The sequence below is a fragment of the Oryctolagus cuniculus genome, chromosome 8 (genome assembly GCF_964237555.1).
Source record: "Oryctolagus cuniculus chromosome 8, mOryCun1.1, whole genome shotgun sequence".
Lineage (NCBI taxonomy): Eukaryota > Metazoa > Chordata > Mammalia > Lagomorpha > Leporidae > Oryctolagus > Oryctolagus cuniculus.
In genome coordinates this window covers 142,533,540-142,561,071 of record NC_091439.1, presented here as the reverse complement: position 1 = coordinate 142,561,071, position 27,532 = coordinate 142,533,540, and the positions used below count along the sequence as shown (strand labels likewise).

General features: G+C 39.9%; 1 protein-coding gene across 1 annotated transcript; it reads left to right on the top strand.

The window, feature by feature from the left end:
- The first annotated feature begins 287 nt into the window (after positions 1-287).
- LOC138843438 (zinc finger protein 271-like) lies at positions 288-9,031 on the top strand. The gene is made up of 3 exons (XM_070047293.1): positions 288-1,992; positions 2,238-2,330; positions 4,589-9,031. The coding sequence occupies exons 1-3, from the start codon at positions 1,740-1,742 to the stop codon at positions 7,078-7,080; spliced, it is 2,838 nt and encodes a 945-aa protein (XP_069903394.1). The 5' UTR covers positions 288-1,739; the 3' UTR covers positions 7,081-9,031.
- Positions 9,032-27,532: the final 18,501 nt, after the last annotated feature.

The window sequence follows — 27,532 nt, the reverse complement described above, 5'->3', positions numbered from 1 at the left end:
TTTGGGTACCTCCACATATTTTCAAAACTAAACAAAATTATTACATCACCTGTAAAAGGTTTTCTTAATTATTCCTCAGCTTGCTGTCAGTTTTCATTTTAGGAGAATTTTAATAATTTATTAATTAAAATGGAAAAATAAACATAAAATTCACTCTTAGGGAGTGTACACAAACAAGATGAATGATGAATTTGCCATGATTATAAAACATTACAATCATCTGAGATACAGCAATTTGGCCTCTGGTCTTTCTGCTGCCATAGCAAAATATACTTTTGTTACATGTTTTGAGTTGAAACTTACAGTACGATTTGCTAAATTTTTTGGGTCATGATGTCTGAAATAGCAAAGATGATGTAGTGATCAGTGTTTTCATGCTACCCTGGAAATAAACACTTAGCATTCTGCAAGGGTAAGAGTTACATAGTATTAAAAAACACAAATCAGTTAAGCTTGTATTTGAATTGTTAGAGTAATGCAATCCTTAATTGTTTTGAGAAGCTGAATTTGATTCAGGGATAGGATCAGGAATGTGTGGGGAAAAGAATGTACTGCAGGTTCTTTTATTTTTTTAAGATTTATTTATTTATTTGAAAGGCAGAGCTAGAGAGCTTGGGAGAGATGAGCAGAAAGAGACTCCTTCCATCTACTGGTGCAATCCCCAAATGAACATAATGGCTGAGACTGGTTCAGACCAAAGCCAGGAGCCTGGAATTCCATCTAGGTCTCCCATATTAGTTGAAGGAGCCCAAATATTTAAGCAACATTTCACTGATCTTTCAGGAACTTTAGCAGAGAGCTAGATTGGAGTGGAGTACCCTGGACTCAAATAGTATGATACCATGAGATGCCAGCATTGCAATTGGAGGCTTAACTGTCTGCACCACACTGGTGCCTACTGCAAGTTCTTAAACAAATCTCTATGCATTTCTCTCAGTTAGTCACAAATCCAGATTACACTGCACACTTTCCCAAGTTCTGTTTTTGGGCAATTAATTCCATTGTTTTTACCTTAATTTAATTTTAATAATGTTATCTCAGTTCTTCAAATGTAAAATAAGCATAGTCAAAGTCAAAAGATATTTTCTATTCTTTGTCTTACTTGAATATTCTCTCTTATTTAAAAATAATTATGGGCTTGATTGAGAAAGAAGTTGATGGACCAAGAGAGAAATGAAGAGAGAGCTCCCATGCACTTATTCACTCCATAAATACCCATACCAAGAAAGGTTGGGCAGGACTGAAGCCAGAAGTCAGGAATGGAGTCTAGCTCTTTCTCATTGGTGGCATCACTACTGCTTCTGCAGCATTAGCTGGGAGCTGGAAACTGGAACTGGCACTGGAAATTGAACCTAGGTACTTTGAGGTAGAAGTAGGGTATCTTAGCTGGCATCATAAACACCAAGATGAATGCCTGCCCTCTTTTTAAAAATATTTTTTCTCTGCCATATTTGAAGTGACTTTGCATGGTGTTTTTCTGAAAATTCTTCTGTGTTCACTCCCAACATAGCTCCACTGATGGTTTCTTGTCTTTTCACCTGAATACTCTACATTCTTCCCCTTAACATGGCTTATTGAAGAGTCAATATTTTCTTCCTTTCAACCTGCTGTGCAATTCCCCTTGACATATGTGGCCCCTTGTGACCTGAAACTCCTGTTTTCTTCCAGTTGTGGCATTTTTCACAGTCTTTAGACCATAGGTTTGACTCCCTGCTGAATGCTTCTGTGTGGCTGTCCAAATGCTCAATAATTCTAAAATGAAAACCCATCCTTCCTTCTTCCTTCATACCCATGTACAAGATGAAAACTGTCAGTCTTTGTTTTGTGACAGAGTTAATATGTTGACCAGAAATGTTCTTTTACAGATGATGCTAACATTTGAAGACCTGGCTATTTACTTTACCTGGGAGGAATGGCAGAACATGAATAAAGCTCAGAAAATTCTGTACAGGGATGTGATGTTGGAGACCTACAATAGCCTGCTTTTCTTGGGTGAGTGACACCCATCACATATCCAATGATAGCATTTTCTTGCTATTTGAAAAATAAGTGAACACTTTATAAAGTTTAATGATGGGCAGGTATAGAATTTGATTCCATAAATAATCTGTATGTCTACCATCTAGGAAAGGATCCAAATTGGAACATTTGTTGCATAGCTCCTGGAATAAGCTGTAGTATTTTAAATAACCCAGGATAGCAGTTTTACAAAATCTTACATTGTTTGCATTAAATAGGACACTGCATCACTAAGCCTGATTTGATCTTTAAGTTGGAGCAAGGAGGAGAGCCATGGATGGTGAACAAATGCCTAAATCAGAGCCTTCCAGGTCAGTACGCACATAACAGATGTTGACTGATGTTCTTTCCATGAAATTTTCCCAAGTGTTACTCCTGATGACACCTGGTTTTGTGCATCAGACAAGGGATTCTAGAGTTTCTAAGGATGCCATTATATCTCTAACTCTTTTTTCTTGATGAAGATGATCTTTGATTAAAAAAAATTCTAATCTTTTTCTGATGTTACTAAGGGTTTTTCTAGGTTAGATATAGTCCCCAGATTCTAACTTGTCCTTCTATAATAACTTTTCCTTCATGCATTTATTCTATTCTTCAGTTCTTTTTTTTTTTTTTAAGATTTATTTATTTGGCTTGAAAGAGTTACACAGAAAGAGAATGAGAGGTAGAGAAAGGTCTTCCATCTGCTGGTTCACTCCCCAATTGGCCACAATGGCTGGAGCTATGCTGATCCAAAACCAGGAGTCAGGAGCTTCTTCCAGCTTGGACCATCCTCCACTGTTCTCCCAGGACATAGCAGAGAGCTGGATAGGAAGTGGAGCAGCTGGGTCTTGAACCGGCACCCATTGGGGATGCCAGCACTGCAGGCGGGGATGTAGCCACCATGCCACAATGCCAGCCTGTCTTCATTTCTTATAAGTTGGGCAAGTTATAGAGACTTGTTTCAGATTGAGTCCCCACTCATGGTTTTGGCCAGGCACAGAGCTTGCTATTTTAAGCATCTCACAACTGAACCAATAAATGTGTACGCTTTCTCTTTCTCTCTCTTTTCTCTTTCTCCGTGCCTTTCAAATAAAATAAGAAAAAAAAATAGGTTGCTAGAAACATTGGAGGAGAGAGCCTGTGGCTGGCAATCTTCTGTTTCATTCTCCCTTTTTGTCTAATTCTCCATCTCTCTAACTCTCAAGTATGTAAATTAATAAGTAAATGCTAAGAAATGGTCAGAAGTAGGCCTCTGTGCAATGACATCAGAAACCCTGAAGCTAAGCATGAACTTATGTAAAAACATGAAAATAAGTGATCCTAAACTCACCAAGAAAGTCTTGAGATTCTGAATCCCAAGGTCAAGTAACTTCATGGTTTCATGTTGAATGTCTCAGATTTGTTTAAAAGTTAGAAGCATGAATTCTGTCTCAAATAAACAATAAAGAGAACAAAGGCATAGGAAATGAAAATTTCTTTGAAAATAAGAGACAGCTGATCAAAAGCCTCCAGAAACTCAAATTATCACACAAAAAAATGTTTATAGAAAAAACCTGAGGGGATATAACTAGGGCTCATGATTTCAGAATGAGCTAGAAAATACTTTTCAAAGAAAGTAAACACACTCTGGGCTGCAGAAACAAATTCTTTAAACTGTCAGAAAGTGGTAGGGTGGCACATTGCTATATTTCTGTAACTGCTGTAGTTCTGAGAAGCTGAAGATGTTAGATTTCCTTAGGAATATGGGGAAGCTGTCATAGAGTGCAAATAAAAGTTTCTCATTTGCAAAATCCCACAAATGCTGTTTACCTGGGAAGACTGAACATGAGACAACCATAAATTCAAATCTTGTTCCTTAAACGTGATCCTGTTTAGAGTACAGACACATTTCACTCTTCTTCACCTGTAAGTAAATGATCCAGTAAAACATTCCAATATTTATGGTTGAAAAAGTACAGGAAAAAACTGGTTGCTAGGCAATGGGGGAATATATTTATTAAATATTTGTCCATTCTTTAAAATCTTATAGTTGTCTCATCAATGCTAAAGACTAGAATGACAATAAGAGGAGGAGAGACAGAGATTGCTTATTAGCTCACTCCCCTAATGCCTGTGAAATTTAGGTCTGACTAGTCTGAAGCCAAAAGTCTGGAATTTCATCTAATCTTCCCTAACATATCACAGGGTCCCAAGCACTTGAACCATTATTTGCTGCCTTCTAGTTTACATAAGCTAGAGCTTTATTGGAATCGGAGTAGCCAGGGCTCATACTGGCACTATTTTGGGATGAAGGCACCATAAGCAGCAAATTAATACATCTAACCAGGAAAGCAATTCTGCCATACTTGAATAAAATTCAAGTAGTAAACATGATCATGATTGAAAATTAAGAAATCTATTGGTACAACCTAATATATCAATGTCTTAAGGAAAAAAAAAATCATAATGAGCATAAATAAGTGTCTTCCACTGATTATGTTAAAATCTTATTCCACTTAGATAACAAGAAACTTCATTCCCTTTACATCAGTATTCCAGGAGAAAGCACATATATGTGATTCAGTGATTTTTGTTTTCCTCATTTCAGTTGCCATGAAAAGTGATGACATAATTAGGATGAACCAGGAAATTCAAGAAAAAGATTTCAAGCAGGATGTTATGACAAATAGCAAGACATCAACTCCCAAGAGAGTTGAATTAATAAAAAGACTTAATTTAAGTTCAAGTCATGTTTCAAAACTGATTATCAAAAAGGGAAGTTATTCAGCAATGAAACCTGAGGAATGCAATGTATGTCACAATGTGCATCCCCATGGTGGGCCTGATGAGCTGCAAGCTGGAGAGAAGCTTGATGCCGCTAAGGTACCTGGGAACTCTGTCCAGTGCTGTGAGCATCTTAGTGAGGATCACAAGATTCAGACTGTGAAGCCTTCATTTGAACATAGTGGACAGGGGAAAGACTTCAAAAGGAAGAAGATATTCTTTAGATTTTGCACGGTCCATATGGGAGACCCCTGTAATAAGTCAACAATTACTGTTGGAAAGACAACTCAAATAGAAGAAACTCTTCATAAAAATACTAACCTCAGTAAGCATCAACAAATCAACACAGGAGAGAAACTCTATGAAGATATGGGGTATGTGGAACCTCTCATTTACAAATCAGATCTTCCAATAGATCAGAGACAACATACAGAGAAAAAACCTTATGCATGTCAGCCTTGTAGGATCTCCCATGTGTGTAATGAATGTGGAGAAACCACGTACCAGAAGTTAGATCTCATTAGACATCAGAAAATTCACACAAAGAAGAAACCTCATGAATGTAATGAGTTCCAAAAAAAAATTTTCCAGAAATCATACCTCATAACACAGCAAAGAATTCATACAGAGGATAAACCTCATGATTGTAAAGACTGTAGAAAAGCCTTTGGCAAGAAGTCACAGCTTGTAGTGCATCAGAGAATTCACACAGGAGAGAAACCTTATGAATGCAATGGCTGTGGAAAAGCCTTTCTGTGCAAGTCACAGCTCATCAAACATAAGGGAATCCACAAAGGTGAGAAACCTCATGAATGTAATGACTGTGGAAAAGCCTGTGGCTTGAAGACAGACCTAATCAAACATTGGAAAATTCACACCACGGAGAAACCTCATGAATGTAATGACTGCGGAAAAGTCTTTGGCTCTAAGTCACAACTCATAACCCATCAGAGAGTTCACACAGGGGAGAAACCTTATGAATGCAAGGAATGTGGAAAAGCCTTTGGCAAGAAGTCAACAATCACTAGCCATCAGAGAATTCACACAGGGGAAAAACCTTATGAATGTAATGACTGTGGCAAAGCCTATGGCTATAAGTCTGACCTCATCAAGCATCAGAGGATTCACACAGGGGAGAAACCTTATGAATGTAATGACTGTGGCAAAGCCTATGGCTATAAGTCGGACCTCATCAAACATCAGAGGATTCACACAGGGGAGAAACCTTATGAATGTAATGACTGTGGAAAAGCCTACGGCTGTAAGTCTGACCTCATCAAACATCAGAGAATTCACACAGGGGAGAAACCTCATGAATGCAAGGAATGTGGAAAAGCCTTTGGCTATAAGGCAGATCTCCTCAAACATCAGATAATTCACACAGGAGAGAAACCTTATGAATGTAATGACTGTGGAAAAGCCTTCACCTGTAAGTCACATCTCATAATCCATCAGAGAATTCACACAGGGGAGAAACCTTATGAATGCAAGGAATGTGGAAAAGCCTTTGGCAAGAAGTCAACAATCACTAGACATCAGAGGATTCACACAGGGGAGAAACCTTATGAATGTAATGACTGTGGAAAAGCCTTCACCTGTAAGTCATATCTCATAATCCATCATAGAATTCACACAGGGGAGAAACCTTATGAATGCAAGGAATGTGGAAAAGCCTTTGGCAAGAAGTCAGCAATCACTAGCCATCAGAGAATTCACACAGGGGAGAAACCTTATGAATGTAATGACTGTGGCAAAGCCTACGGCTGTAAGTCTGACCTCACCAAACATCAGAGGATTCACACAGGGGAGAAACCTTATGAATGTAATGACTGTGGCAAAGCCTTTGGCCGTAAGTCGGACCTCACCAAACATCAGAGGATTCACACAGGGGAGAAACCTTATGAATGTAATGACTGTGGCAAAGCCTATGGCTGTAAGTCTAACCTCATCACGCATCAGAGAATTCACACAGGAGAGAAACCTTATGAATGTAATGACTGTGGCAAAGCCTTCGGCTGTAAGTCTGACCTCATCAAACATCAGAGAATTCACACAGGGGAGAAACCTTATGAATGCAAGGAATGTGGAAAAGCCTACGGCTATAAGTCTGACCTCATCAAACATCAGAAGATTCACACAGGGGAGAAACCTCATGAATGCAATGACTGTGGCAAATCCTTTGGCTATAAGTCACAGCTCATAATCCATCAGAAAATTCACACAGGGGAGAAACCTTATGAATGTAATGACTGTGGCAAAGCCTACAGCTGTAAGTCACAACTCATAATCCATCAGAGAATTCACACAGGGGAATAACCTTATGAATGTAATGACTGTGGCAAAGCCTTTGGCCAGATGTCACATCTCATAATCCATCAGAGAATTCACATAGGGGAGAAACCTTAAGAATGTAATGAATCCTGAAAAGCCTTTGGCTGGAGTCAGTAATCATCAAACATCAGAGAATTCACACAGGGGAGAAACCTTATGAATGTAATGACTGGAAAAGCCTTTGGCAAGAAGTCACATCTTATAATCCATCAGAAAATTCACACAGGACCCTAAGCATCTGTGCATATACATTTATTTATACTTGCATCTTCCTGTTGCATTGATCCCTTAATCATTATATAGTGCCATTCTTTGTCTCTTTTAGTAGTTTTTGTTTAAAGTCTCTTTCCTTTGCTATTAGCATTGCTACATCTGTCCTGTTTTGTGTTCCATTGGCATAGAATATCTTTTCTCATCCTTTCACTTTCAGTTTGCATGCATCGTTGTTGGTGAGATGTTTCTTGTAGGCAGCAAGCAGATTGGTTTTGTTTTTAATCCATTCAGCCAGTCTGTACCTTTTAACTGGAGAGTTGAGGCCATTTACATTCAAAGTGACTGTTGATAAGTAATGACTTTGTCCTGACATTGTTTCATAAAGTTTCCTATTGTTTACTTTGGATTTCTTTTGTACTTTTGATCGAGTATTTTTTTTTTTTTTGCTTTCAGATTTTTGAAAGATTATTTATTTGTTTGAAAGGCAGAGTTACATAGAGCCAGAGTCAGAGGCCAGAGAGAGAGAGGTCTTCAATCCACTGGCATACTCCCAAATTGGCTGCACTGGCTGGAGCTGGGCCAATCTGAAACCAGGAGTCTGGAGCTTATTTCAGGTCTCCCATATGGGTGCAGGGGCCCAAGGACCTGAGCCCTCTTCAGCTGCTTTTCCAGGCACATTAGCAGGGAGTTGGATCAGAAGTGCAGCAGTCGGGACTTGAATCAGTGCCCATAAGGGATGCTGGTGCTGTAGGTGGTGGCATTATCTGCTATAACACAGTGCCAGCCCTTCTCATTCTTTTATCATGATGACTATCTTTCTGTGTTTCTTAGTGTAGCACTTCATTTAAAACATCTTTTGTAATGCCACTTTGTGATTGAAAATTCTTCCTACTCTTGTTACAAATGGTCTTTATTTCATTGTCATTCTTAAATGAGAGCTTTGCAGGATACAGTATTCTGGGTTGACAATGTTGTATTAAGACTTAGACTATGTCTTGCACTCCTTGCCTGTAGGGTTTCTTATGAGAAGTCCATTGTAAGTATAATTGGAGATCCTCTGAAAGTAATTTGGCATATTTTTGTGCACCTTTTTGGAATCTCTTTATATACAGAAGATCAGTTTAGCATACATTAAGTAAAGATTTCAACAGTTTGCTCCCACACAGAAACATAAAGTGAAAAATACTGTTTGAGTACTAGTTATAGCATTAAATATCAATGTATAGCACACTAAGGACAAAGATCCTACATGAGGAGTAAGTGCACAGTGACTCCTGTTGTTGACTTAACAAATTGACACTCTTGTTTATGGCATCAGTAATCACCCGAGGCTCTTGTCATGAGCTGCCAAGGCTATGGAAGCCCCCTGAGTTCACTGACTCTGATCATATTTAGACAAGGCCATGGTCAGAGTGGAAGTTCTCTCCTCCCTTCAGAGAAAGGTACCTCCTTCTTTGATGACCCATTCTTTCCACTGTGATCTCACTCATGGAGATATTTCATTTAGGTTTTTTTTCTTTTTCCCCAGAGTGTCTTGGCTTTCCATGCCTGAAATACTCTCATGGGCATTTCAGCCAGATCCGCATGCCTTAAGGGCTGATTATGAGGACAGAGTGCTGTTAGGACATTTGCCATTCTATGGGTCTGCTGTGTATCTCACTTCCCATGTTGGATCATTCTCTCCCTTTTTTATTTTATCAGCTAGTATTCGCAGACGCTATTCTTGTTTATGTGATCACTTTGGTTCTTAGTCCTATCATTATGATCAATTGTGAACAGAAATTGATCACTGGGACTAGTGAGATGGCATTGGTACATGCCACCTCAATGGGATTGAATTGGAATCCCCTGGTATGTTTCTAACTCTACCGTTTGAGGTAAGTCAGCTTGAGCATGTCCCGAATTGCACATCTCTTCCCTCTCTTATTCCCACTCTTATATTTAACAGCGATCACTTTTCAGTTAAGTTTCAGCACTTAAGAAGAATTGTGTATTGATTACAGTATTCAACCAAAAGTATTAAGTAGAACAAACAAAAAAAATACTAAGAGGGATAACATATTAAGTTGCTCATCAACAGTCAGGGTGAGGGCTGATCATGTCACCATTTCTCATAGTGTTCATTTCACTTTAACAGGTTTCCTTTTTGGTGCTCAGTTTGTTGTCACCTATCAAGGAGAACAAGTGGTATTTGTCCCTTTGGGATTGGCTTATTTCACTCAGCATAATGTTTCCCAAATTCCTAACAGGGATCACTTTTCAGTTAAAATTTAAACACCTAAGAATAATTGTGTGTTAATTACAGAGTTCAACCAATGGTACTAGAACAAAAAAAATACTAAAATGCATAAAGTATTACATTGTACATCAACCGTCAGGACAAGAGCTGATCAAGTCACTGTTTCTCATAGTGTCCATTTCACTTCAACAAGTTTCCCCTTTGGTGCTCAGTTAGTTGTCGCCGATCAGGGAGAACATATGATATTTGTCCCTTTGGGACTGGCTTAATTCACTCAGCATGATGTTTTCCAAATTCCTCATCTTGTTGCAAATGACTGGGTTTTGTTGTTTTTGACTGCTGTATAGTATTCGATAGAGTACATGTCCCTTAATTTCTTTACCAAGTCTACTGTTGATGGGCATTTGGGTTGGTTCCAGGTCTTAGCTATTGTGAATTGAGCTGCAATAAACATTAATGTGCAGACTGCTTTTTTGTTTGCCCATTTAATTTCCTTTGGGTAAATTCCAAGGAGTGGGATGGCTGGGTTGAATGGTAGGGTTATGTTCAGATTTCTGAGGAATCTCCAGACTGACTTCCATAGTGGCTTGACCAGTTTGCATTCCCACCAACACTGGGTTAGTGTCCCTTTTTCCCCACATCCTCTCCAGCATCTATTGTTGGTAGATTTCTGAATGTGAGCCATTCTAACTGGGGTGAGGTGGACCTCATTGTGGTTTTGATTTGCATTTCCCTGATTGCTAGTGATCTTGAACTTTTTTTTATGTGTCTGTTGGCCCGTTGGATTTCCTCTTTTGAAAAATGTCTATTGAGGTCCTTGGCCCATCTCTTAAGTGGGTTGTTTGTTTTGTTTTTGTGGAGTTCCTTGATTTCTTTGTAGATTCTGGTTATCAACCCTTTATCAGTTGCATAGTTTGCAAATATTTTTTTCCCATTCTGTCGGTTGTCTCTTCACTCTCCTGACTGTTTCTTTTGCAGTACAGAAACTTCTCAATTTGATGCAATCCCAAATGTTAATTTTGGCTTTGACTGCCTGTGCTTCTGGGGTGTTTTCCAAGAATTCATTGCCAGTACCTATATCTTTCAGGGTTTTTCCAATGCTCTCTAATAATTTGATGGTGTCAGGTTGTAGGTTTAAGTCTTTAATCTATGTTGAGTGAATTTTTGTGTAAGGTGTAAGGTAGGGGTCTTGCTTCATGCTTCTGCATGTGGAAATCCAATTTTCCCAGCATCACTTGTTGAATAGACTGTCCTTACTCCAGGGATTGGTTTTGGACCCTTGATCAAATATGAGTTGGCTGTAGATGTATGGATTGATTTCTGGTGTTTCAATTCTGTTCCATTGGTCTATCCATCTGTTTCTGTACCAGTACCATGCTGTTTTGATTACAACTGCCCTGTAGTATGTTTTGAAATGTGGTATTGAGATGCCTCCAGCTTTGTTTTTGTTGTACAAGATTGCTTTAGCTATTCGAGGTCTCTTGTGTCTCCATATAAATTTCAGCACCATTTTTTCCAGATCTGAGAAGAAGGTCTTCGGTATCTTGATTGGTATTGCATTGAATGTATAAATTTCTTTTGGGAGAATGGATATTTTGGTTATATTGATTCTTCCAATCCATGAGCATGGAAGATTTTTCCATTTTTTTGGTATCCTCTTCTATTTCTTTCTTTAAGGTTTTGTAATTTTCATCATAGAGATCCTTAACGTCCTTGGTTAAGTTTATTCCAAGGTATTTGATTGTTTTTGTAGCTATTGTGAATGGGATTGATCTTAGAAGTTCTTCCTCAGCCGTGGCATTGCCTGTGTATACAAAGGCTGTTGATTTTTGTGCATTGATTTTATACCCTGCTACTTTGCCAAAATCTTCTATGAGTTCCAATAGTCTCTTAGTAGAGGTCTTTGGATCCCCTAAATAAAGAATCATATCATCTGCAAAGAGGGATAGTTTGAATTCTTCCTTCCCCATTTGTATCCCTTTAATTTCTTTTTCTTGCCTAATAGCTCTGGCTAAAACCTCCAGAACTATATTGAATAGCAGTGGTGAGTGGGCATCCCTGTCTGGTACCAGATCTCAGTGGAAATGCTTCCAACTTTTCCCCATTCAATAGGATGTTGGCTGTGGGTTTTTCATAGATTGCTTTGATTGTATTGAGGAATGTTCCTCCCATACCCAGTACGCTTATAGTTTTCATCATGAAAGGGTGTTGTATTTTATCAAATGATTTCTCGGCATCTATTGCAATAATCATATGGTTTTTCTCGGCATCTATTGTAATAATCATATGGTCTGTTAATATGGTGTATCATAATGATTGATTTGTGCACATTGAACCATCCCTGCATACCAGGGATAAATCCCACTTGGTCTGGGTGGTTGATCTTTCTGATGTGTTGTTCCATTCTATTGGCGAGTTTTATTGAGGATTTTTGCATCTATGTTCATCAGGGATATTGGTCTGTAATTCTCTTTCAGTGCTGCATCTTTTTCCGGCTTAGGAATTAAGGTGATGCTGGGTTCATAGAAAGAATTTGGGAGGACTCCCTCTTTTACAATTGTTCTGAATAGTTTGAGAAGAATTGGAGTTAGTTCTTCTTTAAATGTCTGGTAGAATTCAGCAGTGAATCCTTCTGATCCTGGGCTTTTCTTTGTTGGGAGGACCTTTATTACTGTTTCAATTTCTGTCTCAGTTATGGGTCTATTTAGGTTTTCTATGTCTTCCTGGTTCAATTTAGGTAGGTTGGATGTGTCCAGGAATCTATCCATTTCTGATAGGTTTCCTTGTTTGCTGGCATACAAGTCCTTGTAGTAATTTCTGATGATTCTTTTGATTTCTGTGGTGTCTGTTGTTACATTTCCTTTTTCATCTCTGATTTTATTGATTTTTGTCTTTTCTCTTCTTTTTTTAGTTAGCTGGGTCAATGGGGTGTCAATTTTGTTTATTTTTTCAAAAAACCAGCTCCTCGTTTGGCTGATTTGTTGTAATGTTTTTTTTTTTTGATTCATTCCTGTTGATTTCTTCTCTGATTTTAATTATTTCTCTTCTCCTACTAGATTTGGGTCTGGTTTGCTGCAGATTTTCTAGATCCTTGAGATGAGTTGAAAGCTCATCTATTTGGTGCCTCTCCAATTTCTTGATATAGGTACCTATTGATATAATCTTTCCTCTTAACACTGCTTTTGCTGCGTCCCTTAAGTTTTTGTATGTTGTGCTGTTATCCTCATTTACTTCCAGAAAATTTTTGATTTCTCGTTTAATTTCTTCTATGACCCATTGTTCATTCAGGAGCATGTTGTTCAATCTCCATGTGTTTGCATATGCTCTAGGGATTCCTGAGTTGCTAATTTCCAACTTCATTCCTTTATGGTCTGAGAAGCTGCATGGTATGATTCTAATTCCTCTGAATTTGCTGAGACTTCCTTTATGGCCTAGTATGTGGTCAATCCTAGAGAAGGTTCCATGTACTGCTGAGAAGAATGTGAAATCTTTAGCTGTAGGATTGAATGTTCTGTAGATATCTGTTAGATCCATTTGTGCTATAGTGTCATTTAAATCAACTGTCTCCTTGTTGATCTTCTGTCCTATTGATCTGTCTATTTCTGAGAGTGGAGTATTGAAGTCCCACAGTAGTATTGTATTGGGGTCTAAGTCTCCCTTTAAGTCCCTTAACAAATCTTTTAAATAAACCGGTGCCCTGTAGTTAGGTGCATATACATTGATAATTGTTATATCTTCCTGTTGAATTGATCCCTTAATCATTATATAGTGTCCCTCTTAGTCTCTCTTAACAGTTTTTGTGGTAAAGTTTATGTTGTCCGATATTAAGATGGCTATGCCTGCTCCTTTTTCATTTCTGTTGGCATGGTATATCTTTTTCCAGCCTTTCACTTTCAGTCTGTATGCATCTTTGTTGGAAAGATGTGTTTCTTGTAAGCAGCAAATAGATGGGTTTTGTTCCTTGAGCCAATCAGCCAATCGGTGTCTTTTAACTGGACAGTTCAGGCCATTAATGTTCAATGTGACTAATGATAAGTGGTCACTTTGCCCTGCCATTTGCCAAAGATATGTTCTAATATATGCTTTGAATTCCCTGTGATCTTTTGCTGTGAGGTTTCCTTCCTTTACCTTCTTTCATATTGATGACCGTGTTTCTGTGTTTCTGTGTGTAACACATCTTTAAGCATCTTTTGTAGGGCTGGACGAGTAGCGACAAATTCTTTCAATTTCTGTTTGCTATGAAAGGTCTTTATTTCACCTTCATTCACAAATGATAGCTTTGCAGGATATAGTATTCTGGGCTGGCAGTTGTTCTCTCTTAGTACCTGGGCTATATCTCGCCATTCCCCTATCTTGTAGGGTTTCTGATGAGAAGTCATCTGTGAATCTAATTGGAGATTCTCTGAGAGTAATCTGACATTTCTCTCTTGCATATTTTAGGATCTTTTCTTTATGTTTCACTGTGGTGAGTTTAATTACAATGTGTCGTGGTGAGGATCTCTTTTGGTCGTGTTTAGAACCCAAATGTTGGGTTTTTAATAGTATCCTGAAGATTCCCGACAATATGTTTACTGAAATGTCAATCTTTTATTTTTTGGCTGTATTTATTAAGAGCTCCAGTAGAGTTAGAGGATAGAATATCCACTAATATACAATGTTATGCTTGACATTTTCAGCACACTTTAATCAACTTGGTATCATCAAACTCTGTTCCAGATGGTAATAGAATATTTGGCTTGGAGAAATGCTCATCTGCAGCAATAATACTGGTTTTATCAGAAAGTCTAGTTTGCTGTTAGGATCCTTTTAAAGGATATAGGAACTACACAGAACATTGAATTTGGAAAATAAGCAGCTTTCAGTCAGATCATGCCTAGTCCAGGACTTCACCAATTATGATTTAATGTTCTTGGGAACCAAGTTACTTAGTTTCTTTAGGCTTCAGTTTCATTTAAAATTTGCTTTAAAGTTAAGATAATAGAAGCAATCCAATTTTTTCCTGAAACCATAAAGTGTTAGAAATATTGTTTAGTATAGAGTAAATATTAGCTGTTATTTTTACCATCTATTTTTATTTTTACTATCTAAAAGAATCTAAATGTCACTTCTGCATGTTATATTGTACAAATTTAGGTACAACTAAAAATATTTGAAACACATTTGTGTACATTCAACTTATAATTTGAAACTTCATATTTTACATTTAATAATACACTCCTTTCACTTCCTGTTTAATTAGATTAATAAGGCATCTCCTACATAATTTCCTAGATACTGTAATTTATTTACTCTTTGCTTTTTGTGATGGTACTTTCATATTTTGGAAAAAGAGTAATTAAATGGTGCCATTTTCTTGTTTTAAAAATGACCATTGATTTTTGGGGCCAGCATTGTTGCTTAGCAGGTAAAATCATTGCCTGCAATGTTGGCATCCCATATGTGTGCTGGTTAGAATTCCAGCTTCTCTACTTTGATCTAGCTCCTTGCTAATGGTCTAAAAAAAGCAGCAGAAAATGGCCCAAGTGTTTGGGTCCCTGCACTCTTGTGAGCCATTTTCCTCTGCATCTAGCCAGATGAAGGGAAACAAAAGCAAGGAGGTGCACACTCACCCTTAAAGGCTCTAGCCTGCCAGTGATACACATCACTTCCATTCACATTCTGCAAGGAGGGATGTTAGCTCATTGCTTCACTACTACAGAGGAGCAGAATAGGGGCACAGCTGGGAAATGTATTCTGGCCATTTGTCCTAGATTCCCGTAACTTTGGAAGGTGGCAGCAGGTTGTGGTAGATGGCTAGCAGTCTCACAAATGCTTCTGGTATGTATTATTAACTGAACTGTGATAATCATCCTTGTTTACAAGTCTTGGTGTACCTGGCCGAGGGGAGCTTCTTTGTATACACTGCAGACTGAAATGGCCCAGACGGTGCATCATCAACTTTATTAAATATGGCCAAATTCTTTTCAAAGTGACTGCTAACATTCCAAACCATGCAGCAATTTACTTTGTTCCAAAACCTTGATATACCTCATAGTGTCAAAATTAGTTTGTTGATTCTAATGAATCCTAATGAATTTGTTTTTTTAAACTTTTCCAAAAGGTGTAACTCAGTGTAATTAGTATTATTTATATTGGGGCTGGTGCTGTGATGCAGTGGGTTAAAGCCCCAGCCTGAAGGGCCAGCATCCCATATGGGTGCCAGTTCTTTTTTTTTTTTTTTTTTTTTTTTTGACAGGCAGAGTGGACAGTGAGAGAGAGAGAAACAGAGAGAAAGGTCTTCCTTTTGCCGTTGGTTCACCCTCCAATGGCAGCTGCGACTGGTGCACCACGCTGATCCAATGGCAGGAGCCAGGTGCTTCTCCTGGTCTCCCATGGGGTGCAGGGCCGAAGGACTTGGGCCATCCGCCACTGCACTCACTGTTAGTCAATGACGAGTAAGATCCCCTGGGGGACAACCTAAGACAGGCACAGCTGCGTATGGAGACCACATGGAAACGGAGTCAACAATGGTATGGCCAAGAATCATGCCTTCCGTTGCTCAAAAATAAAAAGGGAGAAATGTGGTGGAATGAGAAGGCCATGCGAAGGTAGCCACTGGCAAGTGAGTGTAAGTTACTCAGGAATGGCTTTGGAAACTGCCTGGCAACAGGCCGTGATTGGATGGCTTTGGAAACTGCCTGGCAACAGGCTGTGATTGGATGGCTTTGGAAACTGCCTGGCAACAGGCTGTGATTGGTTGGGGCATAGACCACCCCTTGACCAGATTGGCTGGTCTTGGCCATATAAGATGTTGTACCAACTGAAATAAATGAGTCTGCAGGCTGCACACCTCAAGCCTGCTTTCACCCGACTCCCGGGGTCTGTGTGGTGACTCCGTGCTTCTTGCCCCCACCACGCTGCTCCTCTCAGAAACGAATTCACTGCAACATCTGGTGCGCCAACATGACTGAGAGAAAGACAGTGTGTTGGACTCGGTGAGGTCCCCCCTGGATTTCGGCAAGTAGGCGCCTTGGTGTTTTGTGTGCTGTTTGGTTCTGTGAGGGTGAGCACAGAACCCCCTTCTATGCCCCTTTCCTTGTCCTTGGCCTCAGTCTAAGTGACCTCAGGGTAGGCACACACTGCCCAGAAGCGTACATCACTTCTTGGCTACTCCTTTTACTTTCAGTTCACCTGGCGAATTCACATAAGGGACTGATCTTCCCAGAATTCGGAACCAAGTCATCTTCCCTCACTCAAGAGAGGTGACGCTCCGGAGACACCGTGTGGGCATATGGCCTTGACCTAATGAGTCAAGGAAGTCCCCCACTAAGCACAGGGCATACTTACAGCCTGATACACCACTATCTATTTGTCTAATGTAGGGAAACCTCCTGCAAAATGCCATCAACAGCTGAGGTGCTAGGAATTTGCTTTGTTATGGCAGCAGTGCTGTACATGTCTTTCCTTTGGCTAGAGTTGGTGTGCCGTGCCGCTCTTATGCGTTCAGATATGGGAAAGATACCCCCTTCTCAGAATCCTGTGCAGATTATCATAGTGAATCTGAGTGATAAGAGCCTGACACTCCAGGTCCCTGTCTCGCAGACAATGGTTGATGACTTAGGGAGAGAGAACTCTGTGTGAAAAAAATAAGGTAGCAATGCCTAGTCAGCCACCCCCCATATACCTGTGGGATGAACTTAAAGGACCTCTAGACAATAACTCATGCAAGGTCATCCCATCTGCACCCAGTGAGGATCCCAACATTTGTGGCAGTACTCAGACACCCCCAGCTCTTAGGGCAGCAGCTGGACCCCGTCCCACCTGCACATTTGCTGTTAATGTAGGAGAGGGTGCAGAATTCAGGCCCTGGATTCCAACACCCATAAAGGACCTTACTATGCTAAGAAAGGCTTCTCAAGAGTCAGGTCCTGACTCTCCCTACGTTGAACAAGTGCTCACACAATGGGCAGCAACCCTTCAAACTCATTTTGACTGGGTTGCACTACTCAAAGCATGTTTGTCGAGACTACAGTTCTTACAGTGGAAAGCCTCCTATGAGGAAGAGGCTGAAACTGTGGCAAGGAATGATGCTGCCTATGGAATAGCAGTAACCTTTGATATGCTTACAAGCCATGGCACCTACATTTATCCTCAAGAACAGGTCCGCATTGGAGTAGTTGCCTATTTTGATCAGGTCAGAGATTTGGCACTTAAAGCCTTAAAAAATATAAATCCTCCTGATTACAGTCAGCTCTTTAGAAATCTAGTTCCAGGCCTAGGTGAATGGTTCCCCAATTTCCTTGCCAGGGTCTTGGAGGCAGTAGAGAAAAGATTACTGCCTGGCCCTGATGAAGACAATTTGGTCAAACAATTAGCTTGGGAAGGTGCTACAAAAGAGGCAAAAGCAGAAATTGCCCCAGTCTATAATGAAGAGATTTCTAAATGGATAGTAGCCACAAAGGAGGTAAACCCTGCTGATGCACCCATACAGGCCCTAACTGCAGCCATTAACAAATTGAACACAAGGAAGTCTAATGACCTTCCAGTTTGTTGGGGATGTCAGGAAATAGGACACCTATGGCTAAACTGCCCAAACGCAAAAAGATGGGGCAAGCCCAAAACGCTGTGTCCCAGATATAAAAAAGGCTTTCATTGGGCAAAAGATTGCAAGACCAAACATTTAAAGTTCCAGTGGGGCGGCCCTCAGCCCAGCAAGTAAGAGGGAGTCCCACCACCATTAACTGGTCGATGCCTATCTTCAATCTGAGGCCAAAATTGACCTTATATTTAGATGACATTGCCTTTGTGGATTTAATTGATACGGGAGCAGATGTTACTGTCTTAAAAGCTAGGGATGCAAGAAAAATACAACATTGGAAGACAGCACCTGGACCTGACCTGGACTGCCTCAGTGCATCCCTCCCAGCAATGAGGGTGGGAAGAAGAGCTTGTCAGAAAAAAAGAGATCCAGGAGATGAGGCCAGAAAGCTCCCAGCTGGTCAGCGGCTTCTGACCTGATCTGTGTTTGGTGGGGTGTGGCCTGTCCCCATCCCCTCCATCTGTGAGTGGGACCTGTTCCCCTAGCTGCAGCTCTACAGGAAGCTCCTGACCCAATCCTTGTGTTTAGCTCCTGACCCAATACTTGGTGTCTGAAAGGATTCGGCAATTAAGCCTCTGCAGGGTGTGTGTGGGAGTGTTTGCTGTCCCCATTAAAATGTAGTAGTGGAGAAACTGTCCCCAGACACATCTGGATGAGCTCTGCACTCACTCTGCCCTCTTCTCCAGGGACTCATCCAGGATGTACCACTTCTCCATGGGCTCCTCCAACTTTTTATGTTTTTAAAGATTTCACTCATTTATTCAAGAGGTAGAGCCACAGACAGAAGGAGAGGCAGAGAGGGAGAGAGATCTTCCATCCACTGGTTCACTCCCCAAATGTCCACAATGGGCAGATCTGGGACAATCTGAAGCCTGGATCCAGAAGCTTCATCTGGGCCTCTCATGTGGGTGCAGGGGCCATATTTCACTGTTTGTCCAGGCTATAGCAGAGAACTGGATAGGAAGAGGAGCAGTTAGGACTTCAACTGACACCCACATGGAATGCTGGCATTGCAGGTGGAGACTTGGACTACTACACCACACAGTTCAAGTCCTATTTTTCTTTATGGGAGGAGAGGGTGTGGGTAGTACAAAGCTCTAGGCCCTGCCTGTGTGCTAAGTGGAGGTAACCATGGAGGACCAAAGAAGTTATACCCTAGAATCCCATGGTTCTATGTCTGTCCCTAGCTCTCTGCTTCTTCTCAGGTATTTTTTTTTTCTCTTTCTAGTTGTGAAACATATGTCTGTCATCTAAAGACTGCGAGTCCTGCATCAGCTGCAGACACTTTTGTCTGTGGCTGACTGGTTCAGGTGTTTTGCATTCTTCTGCAGTCTCCATGCTGCCTCAGAGAGCGCTGGCCTTTGGTCATTACAACTTTTGACAACTGGAGTCTCGCCTACAGTATTTAGATAAGTATGTCTCATTTAAAATAATTTCTGTGTTTAGAAATAAAGAGGTTGTCATTACTGGTTTGACTACATGCCTATTTAAATGACTAATTCCACCTTGACTCAATTACTGATCTCCCAGTTGGAAGTTAATACATAATTTACCAACTAATACCTTCTCTTCAACTCTAAAACACTGCTGCCTGGCTTCTGAGTGACCTGCCTAGTTCCCTACTTCTTTACCAAGACATCCCTGATACCAACACTTCTGGCACCTGCATTACCATTTATGCTTAGCAAGTATCTATGCACTTGGATTGCAACAGGTCTTTTAAATGTTCAAGAATTTATTTTGAATGGCCATCTTTGTGATGCAGTAGGTTAAGCATGCGATGTTGGCATCCCATATCAGAGTGCAGTTGGAGTCCCAGGTGTTCAGCTTCTAATCCAGCTTCTTGCTAGTGTATCTGAGAAGGCAGAGGAAGATGGTTCAACTACTGGAGACACTACCACTCATGAGGGAGACTCAGATGGAATTATGGTTCCCAGCTTCACCCTGGCCCAGATCTGGCTATTGTGGACATTTTGGGAGTGAAACAGTAAAGGAAATATCTGTATCTTCTCCTTCCCAACCCCCAATATAATTGCCATTCAAATAAATAAGAATTTTTTTAGAAGTTTGAAATCCATGTATCATTTTGCATAATATGCATTTTGCTTAAAGTTTTTAAGGAGGATTTCAAAATTTGTTGCATAAAATAAACATCTTTTAATAATAATTTTCCAAAAATTTCCTGAAAACCTCTCATATTTGCTTTTATTTATATTTTCCTATAAATAATACATATATTTGCATGTCTTGCAAAGCATGGATTGTATTTCCTTCCTCATTTTGGCCTTACTGATATCACCCTAGTTTTATTTTCATTTCTTATCTGCAAAATTTTATTCTGTCTTGCAATTTCTTCTCATCTCAGTCTATCCTATGTGAAGTGATCAGATCAAACTTGTTGGAGAACAGTTTTTATCTTGTTACTCTCTTGTACAAAAGTGACTAAGAGAACAAAAAGGCATCCATATTTCATTAAGAATCAAATACAAAATCTTTAGTCAAATGATTATGGATATCATAAATCCAATGGCCTGTTAACTTTAAAAATAGGCTTATTTATTTGAAAGGCAGAGTGACAGGGAGGGAAATAAAGGGATGGAGGGAGGGAAGGACAAGGAGAGGGTGGGAGAGGGGCAGAGAGAGAGAGACAGAAAACCACAGCGCTGGGAGGGGTGTTTCACCTGCTGATTCACTTGCCAAATGCCCACACAGCTGGAGTTGGGTCAGGCTGAAGCAAGGAGCCAGGAATTCCATTCAGATCTCACACATGGGTATTAGAGCCCTAGGTACTTGGGCCATCATCTGCTGCCACCCATGCACATTAATAGGAAGCTGGGTTAGAAGCAGAGGCAGGATTCAATCCCAGGCATTCTGATATGTGTTTTAGGCATCCCAAGTGGTACCTTAACCCACTGCACCATAATGCCATCTCTAGCATTTTATTTGACATTTCTTTGATATTTTGAATTGTTTTACCTAACTTTATTTTTCAGAGCTAGTATTGTGATCCAGCAGGTTAATCTGTTGCCAGTGATGCTGGCATCCCATATGAGCACCATCTTGCATCTCGGGTGCTGCATTTCCTACCCAGCTCCTTGCTAATGCATCTGGAAAGCAGCAGAAGATGATCCAAGTTCTTGAGTTCCTGCCTTCCATACGGGAAACCTGGATGGAGTTCCAGCTACTGGATTTGGCCTGACCCAGCCCCAGTCAAAGTGGCCATTTGGGGAGTGAACCAGCAGATGGGAGCTGGATTTCTCTCTCTCTCTCTCTCTTTTTTTCTCTCTCTCTGTATCTCTGTCTCTGCCTTTCAAATAAGTAAGTAAATCTTTTAAAAAGTGAATTTTTTTTTCAATTTTTTTCTCTAGCTTCTAGAATAGCATTCTCCCTTGGTGCTACAGCAATCTGTTGACTTGTCCTTCTCAATCTCTGAATAGAGCACAACACATCTCCCAAATGTTGACATCCTGTCACAGATGTTGGCCTCTTCTGTTCTCTAAACTACAGACTCTTGAGCACCTAAATAACTTTCATGCATTAACTTGCATACACATACCCGAGGACTCCAAAATCTTAGATTGCAGGTCTGACTTAGCTTTTATTTTCAAATGACTGATGAGAAAGCATGTCAGGAAGACAGCATTTAGCCTTGTGGTTAAGATCCCAGTGTCACATACTGGAGTTTCTGGGTTTGATTCCAAGTTCTGACCCCTGACTGCAGCTTCCTGCCAATGCAGATCCTGGAAGGCAGCAGTGTGATGGTTCAAATGATTGAGTTCCCTGCTCCAAGGCCATCCCTGAACATTGTGTACATTTGAGCAGTGAACCAGAGGGTGAATCTTTCTTCTCTGTTTTTTTTTGCCTCTCAAATTGAAACATAAAATAAAACAAAAAAACAGTGTCTGTGTCTTCCAATAAAATGGCTTAATGGCTAAAAGTATTTTCATTGTTAAATTCAGCAAAAATAATTCTTGGATGTAAATGATATGTGAATAATGTATAATTATAAATCAAACTTACATAATGGATAGAGAAGAGAGAAGATGTGGGCAATAATTTTTACATTTGGCTTTGATACATTTTTGTCATGTAACCTTAAAAAGTCCATGTGAATGCATTGTGCCTAAGTTTGATGTCCTTAAAATTATGGGCTCATCTGGTTGAGGCAGGTAATATAGGAGAGGTACCTGACAACTCATCTTGCTTCTGCCCTAGAACAGCTAAGAGACACTGGCAAGTCATTTTACCTCTCTAGTTCTTTCTCCTTTGTAACATAAGAAGACTGTCTATTTATTTCTTTTTATTTCTTTCTTTCTTTTTTTAATTTAATGAGCATAAATTTCCAAAGTACAGCTTATGGACCACAATAGCCTCCTCCCCCCCGTATCTTCCCTCCCACCCACAACGCTCCCCTCTCCCACTCCCTCTCCCCTTCCCCTTCACATCATGATTAATTTTCAATTATCTTTATATACAGAAGATCATTTTAGCATATGTTCAGTAAAGATTTCCACATTTTGCTCCCCCACAGAAACACAAAGTGTAAAATTCTATTTGAGTACTAGTTATAGCATTAATTAAACACCTAAGAGTAATTGTGTATTAATTACAGAGTTCAACCAATAGTTTTAAGTAGAATATAAAATGCATCTTTTGCATTGTTGTGGCTTCCCCCCTGACCTCCCTCCCTCCCATGGCCCTCCCCTCACCCACTCCCTCTCCCATCCCACCCTTCATCATGTTTCATTTTCAATTACCTTCATATATTGAAGATCAACTTAGTATATACTAAGCAGGGATTTCAACAGGTTGCACTCACACAACTGAACCAGGTATAGGGTACTGTTCAACTAGTAGTGTTGTTTTTGAGTTTCATAGTTAAACATATTAAGGACAGAGATCCTGCGTGGGGAGCATGAACCCAGTAACTCCCGTTGTTGATTTAACAATTGGCACTCTTGTTTATGATGTCAGCAATCACCTGAGACTCTTGCTATGAGCTGTCTAGGCTATGGAAGCCCCTTGAGTTCAGCAACTCTGAATTTGTTTAGTCAAGGCCATATCACAGTGGAGGTTCCTTCCTCCCTCCAGAGAAAGGCGCCTCTCTCCTTGATGGCCTGATCCTTCTGCTGGGGTGTTGTCCACCAGGATCCTTCATTTAGATTGTTTTTTGCCACCGTGTCATGGCTTTCCATGCCTGCGAGACTCTCATGGACCTTTTAGTCAGATCTGAATGTCCCAAGGGTTGATTCTGAGGCAGGAGTGCTGTTTTGGGCATTTGCCATTCTATGAGTCTGCTGTGTGTTCTGCTTCCCCCGCAGGATCATTCTCTCCCTTTTGATTCTATCTTTCATTATTTGCTTACACTGGTCTTATTTGTGTAATCTCTTCGACACTTACCCTATCTTTTTGATCAGTTGTGTATTTACATTTGTCACTTTACCAAGTGTGCTGGCATTGGTACCTGCCTCCTTGGTAAGATTGAGTTGAAATCCCCTGGCACATTTCCAGTTCCACCATTGGAGGTAGGTCTGAGTGAGTATGTGCCATCCTATATATCTCCTCCCTCTCTTATTCCCACTCCCATGTTCCGCAGAGATCAATTTTCTGTTAATTTTTAAACACTTAAGCATGGTTGTGCATTGATTGCAGAGTTCAACCAGTGGTCTTGTGTAGAGCAAACCGAGCAACAACAACAACAACAAAAATACTAAAGGAACAAAATAGTAAGTTGTTCCTCAACAGTCTAGACAAGGGCTACTCATGTCATTGTCTCTCATAGTGTCCATTTCACTTCAATGGGTATGATTTTAGGTGCTCATTTAGTTGCCATCGATCAGGGAGAACATGTGATATCTATCCCTTTTGGACTGGCTTATTTCACTCAGCATGATGTTTTCCAGCTTCCTCTATTTTGTTGTAAATGCCCGGATTTCATTGTTTTTTTTTTTTTTTTTTTTTTTTTTTTTTTTTTTTTTTTACTGCTGTATAGTGTTCCATAGAGTAGATATCCCATAGTTTCTTTATCCAGTCATCCGTTGATGGACATTTAGGTTGATTCCATGTCTTAGCTATTGTGAATTGAGCTGCAACAAATATTGAGGTGCAAATGGCTTTTTTCACCCCTTTAATTCCATTTGGGTATCTTCCAAGGAGTGGGATGGCTGGGTCCTGTGGTAGTGCTATATTCAGGTTTCTGAGGACTCTCCAGACTGTCTTCCATAGTGGCTTTACCAGTTTGCATTCCCACCAACAGTGGATTAGTGTCCCCTTTTCTCCACATCCTCACCAGCATCTGTTGTTGGTTGATTTCTGTATGTAAGCCAATCTAACCAGAGTGAGGTGGTATTTCATTGTGGTTTTGATCTGCATTTCTCTGATGGCTAGGGATCCTGAGCATTTTTTCATGTGCCTGTTGGCCCTTTGGATTTCCTCTTTTGAAAAATGTCTGTTAAGGTCCTTGGCCCATTTTTTTATTGGGTTATTTGTTTTGATTCTGTGGTGTTTTTTGATCATTGTGTAGATTCTAGTTGTTAATCCTTTATCTGTTGTGTGGTTTGTGAATAATATCTCCCATTCTGTTGGTTGCCTCTTCGCTTTCCTGACTGTTTCTTTTGCTGTTAGGAAACTCTTCAATTTGAGGTAATCCCATTTGTTTATTTTATCTTTGATTACCCGTGCCTGTGGGGTCTTCTCCAGGAATTCTTCGCCTATTCTGATATCTTGAAAGGTTTCCCCTATGATCTCAATTAGTTTCATGGTGTCGTGGCGCATCTCTAGTTCTTTGATCCATGTTGAGTGGATTTTTGTATAAGGTGTAAGGTAGGGGTCTTCCTTCATACTGCGACATGTGGACATCCAGTTTTCCCAGCACCATTTGTTGAAGAGGCTGTCCTTGTTGCAGGGGTTGGTTTTAGGTCCTTTGTCGAATATGAGTTGGTTATAGATGTTTGGATTGATCTCTGGTGTTTCTATTCTGTTCCATTGGTCTATCCATCTGTTTTTGTACCAGTACCAGGCTGTTTTGATTATAACTGCCCTGTAGTATGCCTTGAAGTCTGGAATTGTGATGCCTCCGGCCTTGTTTTTATTGTTAAGGATTGCTTTAGCTATTCTGGGTCTCCTGTTTCTCCATATGAATTTCAGCATCTTTTTTCTAGGTCTTTGAAGAATGACTTTGGTATTTTGATTGGTATTGCATTGAACTTGTAAATTGCTTTTGGGAGAATGGACATTTTGATGATATTGATTCTTCCAATCCATGAGCATGGCAGGTTTTTCCATTTTTTTGTGTCATCTTCTATTTCTTTCTTTAGTGTTTTGTAATTTTCATCATAGAGGTCTTTGACCTCCTTGGTTAAATTTATTCCAAGGTACTTTATTGTTTTTGTGGCTATCATGAATGGGATTGATCTTAGTAGTTCTTCCTTGGCCCTGGCATTGTCTGTGTATACAAAGGCTGTTGATTTCTGAGCCTTGATTTTGTATCCTGCTACTTTACCAAACTCTTCTATGAGTTCCAGTAGTCTCTTATAGGAGTTTATTGGGTCCCCTATATATAGTATCATGTCATCTGCAAAAAGGGATAGTTTAACTTCCTCCTTTCACATTTGTATCCTTTTAATTTCTTTTTCTTTCCTGATGGCTCTGGCTAACACTTCTAGGACTATATTGAATAGCAATGGTGAGAGTGGGCATCCCTGTCTGGTGCCAGTTTTCAATGGAAATGCCTCCAACTTTTCCCCATTCAATATGATGCTGGCCTTTGGTTTATCATAGACTGCCTTAATTGTGTTGAGGAATGTTCCTTCTAACCCCAATTTGCTTAGGGTTTTCATCATGAAAGGGTGTTGTATTTTGTCAAATGCTTTCTCTGCATCTATTGAGATAACCATATGATTTTTGTTTCTCAATTTATTAATGTGATGTATTACATTGATTGACTTTCGAATATTGAACCATCCCTGCATACCAGGGATAAATCCCACTTGGTGTGGGTGAATGATCTTTCTGATTTGTAGTTGGATTCGGTTTGCCAGGATTTTATTGAGTATTTTTGCATCTATGTTCATCAGGGAGATAGGTCTGTAGTTCTCTTTGTTGTGTCTTTTCTGGGCTTAGGAATTAAGGTGATATTGGCTTCATAGAAGGAATTTGGAAGGATTCCCTCTCTTTCAATCTTTTGGAATAATTTGAGAAGAACTGGGGTTAGTTGTTCTCTAAATGTCTGGTAAAATTCGGCAGTGAAGCCATCCGGTCCTGGGCTCCCTTTAAATCCTTTAGTAATTCTTTCAGGTAGCCAGGCGCCCTGTAATTAGGTGTGTATACATTTATAATAGTAATATCTTCCTGTTGGATAGATCCTTTAATCATTATATAGTGCCCTTCTCTGTCTCTTTTAATAGTTTTTATGTTAAAGTCTGTTTTGTCTGATATTAGAATGGCCACACCAGCTCTTTTTTGATTTCCATTAGCTTGGAGTATCTTTGTCCATCCTTTCACTTTCAGTCTGCGTGCATCTTTGCTGATGAGGTGTGTCTCCTGAAGGCAGCATATAGATGGATTCTCTTTCTTTATCCAATCAGCCAGTCTATGTCTCTTTGTCGTGGAATTAAGACCATTCACATTCAATGTGATTACTTTTAAGTACTGTCTTTTCCCCTTCATGTTTCCTGAAATGAGCTGTTTATGTATTTTGAACTTTGTGGATTACTCTACATAACTTTTTTTTTTGCAGTGAAGTTCTTGTTTTTGTATTTCTGTGTGCAGCACGTCTTTGAGCAAGTGTTGTAGGGTTGGACACGTGGATACAAATTCTTTCAGTTTCTGTTTGTCGTGGAAGATCTTTATTTCCCCTTCATTCATAAATGATAGCTTTGCAGGATATAGTATTTTAGGTTGGCACTGTTTGTCTTTTAAAACTTGAAATATATCATGCCATTGTCTCCTTGCCTGTAGTGTTTGCGATGAGAAGTCTGGGGTGAGTCTGATTGACTTACCCCTGAATGTGATTTGTTGTTGCTTTTCTCTGGCACATTTTAGGATTTGTTCTTTGTGTGTCACTGAACTGAGTGTTGCCACAATGTGTCGTGGTGAATTTCTCTTCTGGTCTACTCTGTTCGGAGTCCTGGCTATCTGTTGTATTTGTGTGTTGTTATCCAGCTGCCTTTGTTTAAAGTTTTCTGATATTTTTTCGTTGAAGACGCCTTCTAATCCATTCTCTCTTTCCACCCCCTCAGGGACTCCTATTATCTGAACATTACACTGCTTGATTGAATCTTGTAGGTCTCCAACCATATTTTTTAATTTTTTAATTTCTTCTTCCTGCGATTGAACTGACTGTATTATTTCTGGAAGTTTGTCTTCGAATTCTGATATTCTGTCTTCTATTTCATCTGTTCAATTTC

Excerpts from the sequence above, each read along its gene's own strand:
- LOC138843438 (XM_070047293.1), top strand. The coding sequence starts at position 1,740 with ATGCTCAATAATTCTAAAATGAAAACCCATCCTTCCTTCTTCCTTCAT. Across the intron at positions 1,993-2,237 it reads CAATAGCCTGCTTTTCTTGG|GACACTGCATCACTAAGCCT; the intron begins GTGAGTGACACC and ends TGCATTAAATAG. Across the intron at positions 2,331-4,588 it reads CCTAAATCAGAGCCTTCCAG|TTGCCATGAAAAGTGATGAC; the intron begins GTCAGTACGCAC and ends TCCTCATTTCAG.